The sequence below is a fragment of the Convolutriloba macropyga genome, chromosome 1 (assembly GCF_964194025.1).
Source record: "Convolutriloba macropyga chromosome 1, txConMacr16.3, whole genome shotgun sequence".
Lineage (NCBI taxonomy): Eukaryota > Metazoa > Xenacoelomorpha > Acoela > Convolutidae > Convolutriloba > Convolutriloba macropyga.
This window is the reverse complement of record NC_134468.1, coordinates 33,192,334-33,204,778: the sequence shown is the minus strand read 5'-3', so window position 1 is coordinate 33,204,778 and position 12,445 is coordinate 33,192,334. Positions and strand designations below refer to the sequence as shown.

The following is a 12,445-nucleotide window of genomic DNA, read 5'->3' as shown; positions in this document are numbered from 1 at the left end:
TTCAACATCAGCTTATTTCTGAACACCTGTATCTTGTTCGTCAAGCTAGGATCTTTTAGTTTGTTGACTTAATAAAATGTGTAGTTCTTTTAAATTGTTTAATTTGAAGTGCTAGCAAATTGCAGTTTTTGGTAACACTTCAGATGAGTTAGCTGGTTTTTCATTCCCTGGGTATTTCGTTAGCAACGGTAGGCGGTTTTTAAGAACGATGTTTGTTAATGGTGTGATAAATTTTAATATCAAACGACTTTATTTGCTTTTAAGTTTTTTTAAAGGTGTATTTTCAATTTGCAATCTGCGTGGTCTCCATTATGAAATAAATCTGGATTTATCTTGATCGGAAATTTAAATGTTTGCTGATTGTTTCTTATTGCCAATCTTAATGTTTTCTGCGATCTTTGATGTTTCTTCCTCTCTCCCTCTGCCTTTAATCTCACTTTTAGCTAATTTCCCCGCGTTAATGAACTGATCTCAAGTACCATTCTGTTGGATGACATTGCTTAGGAAAAGACTCGCCTCTCATTGGGTGAGTTCAAGGATAATAATTCGGGCGTGTTTCTAATTCATCAAGAGATTGATTCAGCTCAACACAGACGTCTATGAGAAGTTATCTTCACATTGCGTCCCACACAATTGGGTCGCTAATTATCAGACAAGTTCAACTAATTGCTGCGTTCAACTACGAGCTCGCGACAACAACATAGTAGCTGATCCTCATATGATGACAACAGAAAGTGCCTGAACTGCTCTGTCGAAGGCAATGGAATGTCCCACTGTTTGATAATTTCTGCTATCAGCTAACAACGACATGCGCAGTAAGGCCTTCTTCAGAGTCCTCGACAGACCGCCCAAAACTTCGATTGTCAGAGGAACGAACAAAATTCCTTGTTGAGCAGCTTCAATTGCATAGCCAGACTTCTCTGCCGCATGAAATAATGTTTAGTTGCAGAGAAGAAGTCACGGTTATGTCTAGAGCAGCAGATTGGCCAGATTTCCAAGAAGGTAGATAGACGTCTCCTGGGCGTGAGTTATTTTCCGCAATCAGATTGCGTTTTTCAATTACTGGAGACAAATTAGCTGCTGAACAGGGGGAAGCTCTACGATCGCGAATTCTATCGTGCCTTGAAATCGCATCTCCCCTTCCATGGCAGGCAACTGCATGGTCACCAAATGTGTCCAATGTACCTGACTTGCAATAAGGATATTTTTGTTCTTCATCATAAACCGCGATCCCGAGCCTGTACTTGACACTGACTTGAAATTCCTTAGCCGAAAGTTGCAGACCTATAGCGGGAATTGGAGGCGCGGCAAGCCACCCGCTGGAATGAGGCAGGCATAGTGATTGGAGTCTTGCTTTTGCCCTGGTTGACGTTTTAAGTTATCATTTTTCTGGTTTTTAGAATGAGCTATGTCGCAAGCGTTTTGTTTCTCGTTTTTCAAAAGAAAAGGAATGCGCGCTTGGGTATGCTCAATCTATTTTGTATCGGGAGCGTTTTTTATACATAGCGGTTGTTATTGATTTTTAGGGTTTACTTGGCGATATAATAGATGGTAAACTCAACCATGTAACGTGCTTGTCTTTTTGGCATATGACTGCAGTCAAACTGAAGAATGATAGTCGTTTTCCGCTTTTCTTCTGATAGAATTCAATTACGTTCTCTCAAATGGGAGATTCTTTCTCTTCAGTGTTAAATTTGCGCCCGTCTGAGTACCCCATTGAGTCCAAAAATATCCATTTGAGTCAATTAAAGCCATCCCAAAGATCGAATGGTTCCATTAACGCAAAAATGAAAAATGCATTTCAATAGATCGCCTATTTTTGTCAGCCAAAAAAAAGTAAAACTGCGTGAGAGTAACTTTCAGATTGTTCGATGACGCCAATGTATGGATTCATGTTACGCTTGGCCAAGTTATCGACCCTTGTCTCAGTTCTGACATTCTACAGCATATCCGTTAGAGGTTTGGAGCTTTATATTTCCTGCTAACTAAAATCATTTGATACAATTAATTTTTTTCTATTGGTGAAACATTTTCCTGTGGTGAAAACATGAAACGGGGGTCAAATGTGTAGAAAACACATCTGTCGGAATTTTGAATTTTCCTATTTATGTTTATCAATTTACCCCTCCCCGTGAACAAATCATTTCTATTCATAAATCTATATGAAAATGCGTTTTGTTGCTGGGATAATAGTTTGACTAGTCTAATAAGATATGGATTTATCCCTTGTAGTTACATAGACCATTTAAGAGGTGTATAAATAGTTGTTATTTAGATGTGGATTGCAAACTGTATCATTACACCGTGGCAACAGAATCAACAGATGGATTAAAGCAGTTCCTCAACTCTGCATCACGAGTTAACGTTCCAGTAAAGGTAAGGCTGTTCATTGTTACATATATTTTTAAATTATAAAATGTAAATTTAATTGTTATAACCATAACAAAAAGTTTGATTTAACATTTAAAGTTGAGGAATCACTTCATGAATATATGATTAGTTTGGTTTTTATACTACTAGTAGAAATAAGTTCGTAAAACCTTGTAATTGTGTTTTCGCTATAGAAGAACGGCACAATAATTTTAAACCGAATTTTAAAATTTCCTTAAGGTAATTTTTCTTGAAATTTCGATAGTTTGTCGGGGTTTTTCCCCCAGCACTGGCTGGCAATCATTCCCTTAGAATTGCGGCCCGGGCCTTCCAAACTCGAAATTTGCCTAATGTGAAAAACGCTTAGTTTTTTCTCATTTTTTATAGGTCGGTTTTTAATAGAATGGTTTTAATTTATAAGTCGACTTCCCTTTTTTGAAAAATTTCTGTTGACTGTTTCGTTGCTAAGACTATATCAATGAGTAGAAGGGTAGAGAATTTTTCCTTTTTTGCCTGATTAATGAAAAGTGACCTAGGTTGTTTCATTTTTCAAGTTTTGCTGTTTTTTCTTCTTTACGCATTTCATCATAACAAGCGTATGTTTGCTATTTGAATTGTGAAATGCTTGCAAAATTTAACGGAAACTTTTTTGTTGAAATTTAAATTTCGGATGTTTGTTTGAAATTTTTGGTGTTGTAGTTGGCTATTTAGCTTCGGTAGTTAGATCATTATATAGTATTGCAATTAATTAATTGGTCTTGCATTTGAGCTGAGTAACGATTCTATCCAATGTTCTGAAATTTTTAAAATTTTTTCATCACGGTCTTCCTGCTGGTTGTGTCAGCACAACAGAAAAGTTGAAGTCAATAGAAACAATACATTTCACTTATATGAAGGTTAGGGATCCGTATATTGGTTTTGTCATAGTTTAGGCGTGTTATTAATAGCTGCCCTCATCGTAGCAGGCTTTTTGCGCTCCTATTGTTTTTTTTTCACTTCGTCGAATAAAAATTTGTTTCGCTTTAACCTCATTTTGCCGCTTTTTCGACATTTGCGTGAAATCTTTTTGACTTCTCTAGGCTAGTTTTATTGTTTGCTCATTCTGCTCAAAGTTCTGTTAAACACCAGTTGCTTAGGAATCCAAAAGAATAAGTATCAGAACATGGAAGCGAAAATAGAAGCGGGATACACCCAAATTTTAAATGCCTGCTACTTGAAGTTTGTTCTTATAAGTCTTAGTTACCGTCTCTAATGCTTGTTGGTATTGATACTAGCACATGTATCCTCTCATTAAGTAAAAGTAACACGAGTATATATAACAACTTTCTAACAATCAGTTTTGCCATTTTTTCTGTTTTTTCAATCCCAATTGGAGTTATGGGAATCAATAGCGGCTATTTTCCGGCAATCTGCCGGGTATGTTATTTTGCATGTCAATCAGTTTATGTATAGATGAACGTATTATTGTTTCAATGGTTTTAAACATAAGAGTTGGCGGCATTAGCGCATGACCTTAGTGTCGATATAATTTCTTTTTTAAGTGATCCAGGTCTATACAAATAAATTTTAAATGGTCATATCTGTTCGGCCTGCCTTTTTGAAGAAGATGGCATTGTGTTCTGTCTTTTGTCGGCAATTGTTTTTCATAGTAGAGATTGTTTGAGCAGCGACAAATGTTTTTTTTTTGTTTGGAACCAGAAACCTATATGCTCTTTTCTAATGTTCTTGAATAAAATTGGAATTTTTCGGCAAGCGTTTTCTTTTAATTCCACATTCAATTTTTGGTTCGCAGATTTCTTTTTTTACCAATCAGAGACTAATCCTTCTTGCTGCGCTAACAGTACAGAAACAGTATTGAAATTCAAAGCAAAATTGTCTCGTTTTGGTCATAGAATTAAAACCAAAATGCTAAATGCTGTTTTTCATACATTTCAATTTTTTTTTCAAGAACTGTAAGCAATCCAGCCTGGTTGGTTGTACCCTCTTGATCTCTGTCGTTTTTGGAACCTGTCGTTTTGTCTCTTAGTTTTGTGTTGCTACATCTCGTCGTAGCTTTGCTATTCAGGACCTTTATTTTATCAGAATTTGTAGTCTGGCTTTTTTTATTGACTTGAGATTTCGTTTCAATTTACCTTGTTTGAAGAGTTTTAATCCGAAGTCCTTGATTATTACGCATTCAGTTCAGAGATTAGTTCAAGATAATGTAAATACATTGTTAAAAACTTGATCATTACGACGTAGAGTTCTGCAATTCTCCTTGGCTTTAACTTTTCCTTGGCTCTGAAAAAACTTTAAGTGCACGGTTTTTGCATTTTTAAATTGTTCACCTGTTGGGTTTCTGAATCCACGCCTTAATCTTGGTATTCTTGTTTTTAGTTTTCGTATTTTTCTTATTTTGAGAATTGATTGTTTTTATTTTGATAATTATTTTTAATTATGAGACGAGCAGCATGCATAACTCAGTAAAAATGTGTATATTCGTCTGTTTTTTGATGACTTGATCACGTCGTGTTTTGATGAAAAAATATGCCGCATGTCGATTTGATTTGTCTAGCACAAAAATTGAAATCGGATATAGCTGCTTGTAGTTTTTTTGGAGGCATGATTAAATTGCACTTTTTGTAATTGATCAACATTTTCTGCTAAAATCCGTAAAGGTCGATTTCAAATGACATCTATTTGTTCCAATATTGTTTGTCAATTAGCGATTTTATTGCGTTTGTTTCGTTTTTGTCTTAATCGTTTCAATTTTTTCTCGCAGACATTATTGAGACTGGTGACATTTTTCCATATGTGGCCTAACAGCGTCTCCTTTGTGTATTTAGGTTTCAAAGTTTGCTGCCATATTTATAAAAATTAGTTTTGACGGCTGGTTGTGATTTTTGTCGTTATAGGTCAAAAAGTTAAGAGGAAAAAACTCCGAACAAGTGCTACAAAAATAAAGGATTGAAGGGAAATAATGATTCAGTTGAAGTGCACAGCTGATACAGCTTCAGTGGGTTAACTACAAATTCAAATCTTGCGCTCTGCTTTTTCTCAGTTTCCTTTGTTTTCGGTTTCTCGATGTTTAACGATAAGCCACGTGAAATACTGAAACTATTTAAGCGTTTTTAGAATGTCATGTTTCAAGCCTCTTTATGTTTAATAGCAGCCTCAGCTTCTCAGCCGGCTATTATAGTGCTCCTAATTTTTTTTTAATTCAAAGAATTCGAATTGTATTGGGGCGCTGTCTTTTTTTAAGCTCTGTTCACACATTTTCATGATTTTTGAAGTCAATTTGGAGTAGTGATTTTGGTCACGTCGAAACAGGAAATAGAGCGAAAAAGCGAGTGGTTTTGCGGCATATGATTTTGTTTTCGCTCTAATTGTAAAGTAGAGTGAGAAAACGGTTTTTGAACAAAAATTCGCTTTCTCGCTGGTGGTTTTTTGTTCACATGCGGCAATTTCACATTGATTTTTGCTGTTTTATCAATTTTTTGGATCGGATTTTTTTTTTCTAAATGGTTTTCGCAATCCTTCATAGTTCATTCTAGGCCTAGTTTTTTATTTGAACCAAATTTCCATTTCTCGCTAGTGGTTTTTTGTTCGCATGCGGCATTTTGACATTGATTTTTTTGAAATTTTTTTTTCTGATTTTCTTTTGGAAATGGTTTTCTCAATTCATTCATAGGCCGTTCTAGGTGTAGTTTTTGTTTAGCCAATGAAAATTCTTTGAATTGTACGTCAGGACTTGTCCTGATATGTTTTTTACTTCGTCAAATAAAAATTTTTCGCTTTACCTCATTTGTCGCTTTTTCGACATTTTGCGTGAAAGCTTTTCGACTTCTCCAGACTTGTTTCACTCTTCTCTCATTCTGCTAAAAGTGTTTCTAGACAGCAGTTGCTCAGCAAAGCAATTCAAAATGAACAGAGTCAGTATCAAGAAAACGAAATCAGAAATAGAAACGGGATAAACCCGATTTTAGATGCCCGTTACTCAAACTTTGTTCTTAGTTACCATCTCTAATCCTTATTGGTATTGATACTAGCCCCTCTGTGGTCTCACTACAAAACAGGAGCATGTTCAGCTCCAAAATGACATCAAAATAGTTCGCACTTTTAAATTGTTTGTACAAAAATCATTTTTTCACTAGTTTTTTTCTCTTCTTTCAATCCCAATCTTGGTTATGGGAATCAACGGCGGCTATTTTCCGGCAATCTGCCGGGTGTGTTCTTTATTTTTTTCTTTACTTTTTGTAGTACCAAATGATTTCTCACAATGAGTAAAACTATGGTACGGATACTGCTTTGTATATTGCTTTTGTATATTGCTTTTTTTTACGAAAAAGACTCAAGTTTTGCTTTTTTAAAATCTCCAACGTTGATTGTTCTCTTGCGAAACAAGTGGAACCCACTCCGAAGCTTTTCATTGTCAAAGTGTGTTAACATAGTCAAGGTTGATTGACGAAGTGCAGTTATTAACAATGACAAAATAGTATGATCTCGACTATATGCTCTCATATATAATTGTAGGAACTTTCAATGATACATACAAAATAATTCGAGGCGTCTTGTTTAGGTTCATCGTAATGTCTGAATCCAAATAAAATACATTTGAAATTTTGACTATAGGTGTTGGGTCTCAACTCCGAAATTGGCAGAGTAGACTTCTCATCCAGTCAAACAGGAGCTTTCAAACTCAAAATGCTCTACGAAGAATTGAAGAGACTGAGAAGTGAGCTTCAATATCACAGTGATAATTCGGAACAATGTTCGTCAGATAACGAGGAAGCTCCTTGTGATCAGGAGGCTGGATCACCTATGTCGTCAGAGCATAAACAGAGTGCTTACGAAGATGCCAATGTCATTTTCACGGACGGGTAATGCACTATTTTAACCTATTTTAATCGTTTTTCAAGTTGTTCAATTGGGAGCTATCCGTTAAAAGATACTGGTCCAAAAACTGGGATCATATACGATAATTCAATTTTCAACTAAATCCCTGATGTTGCATAATTACAAACTGTATACGATCCTGGTATGACACTAGAGAATGATAAATTTCAAAATCCCGTCAATTTCCTTTTTGTTCGAGATGAACCACCACTTAAACATCGAGGTGTCCGTTAAAATTATTTTTGACCTGTTTTAGTTACGATGTTGTCTACTTGGGCTCAAGCGAAGCTATAGAGAAACAGTTTTTGTCACATGGCGTGGACGTGTTGTTTGGGGCTGAGGTGTTTTGCTGGCCAGACGATGAGCTTTCAGTGAGTTCCTTTTGGTCTCTCATTTTGACTATAGTTTGACATCATTCCCGGTGAACCTTCATGTATTGCATACGCGTTGCGTACAGTATTGGGCATATTGTTTATTTGCTATATTTAGAATATCGAAAAATTAGGAATTAGTGTAGATCGGAGTTGAAAAATAGTTTAATGCCCTTCAATTTCTTGTGTTCTAGGTGGAGTATCCTACAGTAGAAACACCCTACAAGTATTTAAACTCTGGAGGTATGCAATTTTTCAAAAACTTAGCATGTTTTTTGTTCTCATTGAGCGGTCACCACGATACACAGAAACACTAACATAATTATATTGTATTGAGGCATGTTCACTATGCACTTTCAGCAAGCTATTAATTTGGTAGAAAAGTGTGATGGAAGTGATTAAAAATCCTTACATTTAAGTTTTGATTTGCTTTTGTTCGTATGTTAGTTGGCGATAAAACTAATGTTCTTAACGTCATTTGTTGTGTTTGCAGGAAAGTAAAGGTAAATATGGAATGATTTCTTTCTCAAACTATCATGGTGGCTATGCTTTCTTTTCTGCATCGTCAAGTATTTAACTAACAGTAGTTTGCCCACGTACAACTGAATGGGCCATATTCATAATAGCTGGTGACAGCTAAGGCTGTATGACTGATTATTGCATATGCCTGCTTTTCCAATGAATGTTAATTTTTTTCTCTCTACCATCCCGAAATTTTAATCCTGTCAATTTTATTACAAGACTGAATAATATCGAGACATTGTCTTCTCATGCCCTACTATATGAAATCGCTGTACAGTTATGGTACCAAAAGATGAAAATATTTTGACTGCTCATTGTTCTTACCCCACTTAGGGGGTGGAGGAACTATCTGCTCAACTGGGTATTTTACAATCCAAAGAAGTTGGATTGCATTGGTGCTCTGTCTTTTTTACAATTCAAAAAATTGAAGTCTATTGGAGTGTTTCTTCCGACTCGACGAGGAGTATTGGAGCAGTGGCTGTTTTAATCAATTTTATTGGAGTGAATTTCGAAGCAGGAAAGGATATGCGTGACAAAGTTTGGACTATTGATTTTGTCTATTGTTTTGTTCCATTGCATTTTTTTGGGATTGAATAGACACCTATTGCTCGAAAGAGTTTTTAGATGTCATTTTAATTTAATGTTGATGTTGCTAAACAATTTTTTTGTGAGAAATTTGACAAAATATTGTGATTTCTTGCAGTTTTCAAAAAAGTGGACAAGTTTTTGAGCCTGTTATGGCTTTATTTAATATTTGTACGTGAGTTTTTGTGATCTCCATTTTCGTTTTTATGTGCTTTTATATATTATGAGGTTTGTGTTTTATTTGAATTTGAATTGCTTTTTACTTTTTCTTGAGTGGTTTAAGTATGTATAGCTTTTCTGAAAGGCTTGTTTCTGGCTCTTTGAGTCGTTTCTGCAATTCTTCTGACAAATTTCTAAATTGGCCGGGTTGTTTAACATCAATGCCTTGCGTGTTAAAACTTTGACTATAGTTTGTTGTCGGACAGAATCGAAGAGCAGAGAGAAAAGAAAATGGTGGTTTTGTTCATGCCAGTTTTCCAAATGTAAATGAGACAAGTAGGTGTGAAAGATTTTGCTCTAAGCCTTCGGCTTTTTCAAAGCAATTGCGGCTTTTTAGTTAGTAGTTTAATAGTTAACTCTAACTTTTTCAGCCAAAGTTGTCGGAACTCACTGCTAGCCTTGCAGAGCTTCCGCATGACTGCGCGATGCCCTTTCTCCTTTTTGCATGGGTCGGCCGGAAAGTACATCTGGTTGAACCTGTTGGCACAAGCCTTGGCACCAAAGGTGGCCTTGCTATCAGCACTGAACTTCAGGGCGATGTTGTTGTGCCTTTCTTCTTTCTTGGCGAGACCTCTAATGGTGTTCCAAAGCTTTTTACACCCTTTCCGGGGGTCACATGCGTCCAGTTGCTTTGTCCATTTTTCTCGCCGATGTTGGTTCACCAGATGCCTGATATCCGAGTTCAGATCTGCAATCCGTTTTGCAGACGGATCTCGCTTCCTCAGCTGGTCCCTTTCCATGGCAAGCTTTGCTGCTTCTCGTGGAAAGCCCGGGAGGATTCTTGGAATTCTGCCTCTCGGGATGTGCTTCTTCATCGCCTTCTGCAGCGATCTTCTCAATGCTTGCTCCATATTGTGAACATTTTCTGCTGGCAGGAATTTGATCCTGTCTTCAATGAAATCCCTGTATGACATCCAATCGGCTTTGTTGAAGTTCACGAATGTTCTCTTGTCCGACGCAACGCTCATGGTTTCAGTGCAGATGTTCACAACAATGGGGTTGTGGTCCGAGCTGAGGGCAGTTGCCACGTGCCAGCTGGTGCTCATTGCCAGGTTTGCATGGGCCATGGTGACATCTGGAGAGCTGCATCTTCCTCTCTTTGGTTCTCTCGTGGGTCCAGAACTTTTGAGGATGACCATTGTCGGCCGATTCAACCTGGTCTGCAAGCAGGGTTCCACGCTCGTCCTCTTCAATCTCTGAGTTCCAGAGACTACTCTCGCAGTTTAGGTCCTCGCATATGATGCTGTCGGGTCGCAGCAGGGGTTCGAGGTTGGGCTGGAAACCATTAGAGTAACTTGAGCCTGGTGGAATATATACATTTGCAACCAGAATCTCATTTGCCAGCTTTATTTTGATTGCCACAAAATTTAGCTGGTCGTGTTCTTTAATTTTGAGAGACCGTATTTCTTGTTTTCATTCAAGGGAATACACTTTTTTGCTCTTATGTTGTTAGTTTCATCTTTCGTCTCATTGCTGACAGTTCTCGTAGGCTTTTTAAAGTGGTCTAAGGTCACCTACACACTGATTTTAGCTGTTGCGTAAGGTTTACATGATTTTATTATGATTTTTTATACAAAAAAAAAACGAATAATCTTTATACTTTTGCCCCTATTCTTGTTTTGTTTTCTGAATTGACCTACTTTTATTCAATCATTATTTTCGGTTTACAGCTAGTTTTAATTATAATGAGACCATTTATTTTCGAGCAGTTTTTGTGATTTTTGAATCTTGGCTTGTTTTTCATTGTCGTTTACTGGAATTGAAAAGCAATGTTAACTGATTTTAAAAAGGAATGGTTTTTAGTGGGTAAGAATTTTGATGTTTTGGGTTTTGTAGTTGTTCATTTTTGTCGTTTTCGGTGCATTGTTCAATTCTGTTTTGCATTGTTTGTGTATGTCCTCTTACCGCATACCACAAAAGTGCTGGCGTTTGAATTATTGATCACCTTTATTTTTGGGGTTGAGTTTGTATAGAATTAGATATCTGAGCCACATTTTTGTTTTTCGAAAAATTAGGTTTTTACTTGACAAAATTGATTTTTTTTTCATCTGCATGAGAATTTCATTAGCTTAATTTGTAATATTTAACCACAGAAATTTTGCTCAGTTCAATTATTTTCCGTGCTAGTTGAATGAAAGCAGAACTTCACTGTCACTGTTATAGACGTCCATATTTGAGAATTCATCAATTATCCGTGAGAATCCATTACTGTTTTATGTTGAAAGTTTCCTATCTATACTTCATTTACAGAGAATTAAGACAAGAATTTGGATGAGCGGGGTTGGAACATTATGTGCGAACGCATATTCCTGAACCTCTTTGTTCTTGTACAGTGCGAAAATTCTTTTTTCAAATTATTTTTCGGTGGTGCGCGTACAATACAAATATTTAGACTCGTTGTTGTGCAAAGGTTCTAACCCACACCTTCTAGGGAAAAATACAACCCACAAAGATAGAAACCTATTTTTGTTGGGCATTTCCCATCAGAGTCCTCCGAGATTTGTGGTTATATAACGTAAATCCCCATTGCCCGTAAATATACCATAATGGGGAGGGCAATAATGTTTGTGGGTGGGCTGTAATGGGTAAGGCTTTTCTAAATTTTAAATGTTATGACTAAATCAACTTTTGAATACGATTGTACTGACACTTAGTTTCTGTTTCAGAATGGGTATCTAGTTGTTAAATTTGGAGGATCTCTCTTTAACACTCCCCTGAGTTATTGCTGACTTATATAGGTGCTTGTAACTAGAGAACATTGTTGCCGTGTCTTGGTTATAAGCCCCGAGGGGAAGTACTGGTATCTCCACTTCCTCCGTTGGCGCTGAGTATTGCAGCTGAGTAGTCTGATATCCTTGCTCGTTAGGGAATAATGTCCCGGTCATGAGCCTGATAATTGGGCCTTTATTTGGGAATTCAGTTCGCTAATATATATAACAGCTTTTCGTTGCCCACGACCAAGTCTGGCTTGTTTTGGTTTTTTTGGGTTTACAGAAAAAATTCAATGCTCAGATGTGATATATCACAATTGTATCGGTTCAAATCCGGATCGAATATAGACTTTAACTGATAATTATTTTATTCTGCTCTTTTGACGCAGAATTTAAGCACAAATTTGTTAGTGACCTAATTTTTGGAGTATAGTGAGTCAATAGGAGTTAAGAAATGTTTTAGTAGCGGCTAAACTTTTTGTTCATCTTTCATATCAACGTTTGATCTTGAATTAAGGATCTTAATGGAACATTTTCGACCAATAGAATCACGTCTCGCAGAGTCAAAAACGGCGGAGCTCATGTAAGATAAAAATGCAATAGTTATAACTTTTATTAATAGCCGTGAAGCGATAGCCGTGATGCGATATGGTGGTTTTTTACAATTCAAAGAATTTGAATCGTATTGGGGCGCTGTATTTTTTAAAATTCTCTTCACACATTTTTACGATTTTTGAAGTAAACTAGTTCTATTTATGAGACCATTTATTTTCGAGCAGTTTTTGTGATTTT

General features: G+C 36.5%; 1 protein-coding gene across 1 annotated transcript in view; it reads left to right on the top strand.

Moving 5' to 3' along the window:
• Positions 1–1,631: 1,631 nt before the first annotated feature.
• The window catches only part of LOC142338013 (multifunctional procollagen lysine hydroxylase and glycosyltransferase LH3-like), a 77,203-nt gene continuing 66,389 nt past the window's right edge, over positions 1,632–12,445 (top strand). The window contains exons 1-5 of the mRNA XM_075387650.1: positions 1,632–1,959; positions 2,276–2,376; positions 6,982–7,229; positions 7,502–7,616; positions 7,811–7,859. Of these exons, the coding sequence (XP_075243765.1) occupies positions 1,872–1,959; positions 2,276–2,376; positions 6,982–7,229; positions 7,502–7,616; positions 7,811–7,859 (601 nt within the window). The 5' untranslated portion in view covers positions 1,632–1,871. The remainder of the gene's footprint in view (positions 1,960–2,275; positions 2,377–6,981; positions 7,230–7,501; positions 7,617–7,810; positions 7,860–12,445) is intronic.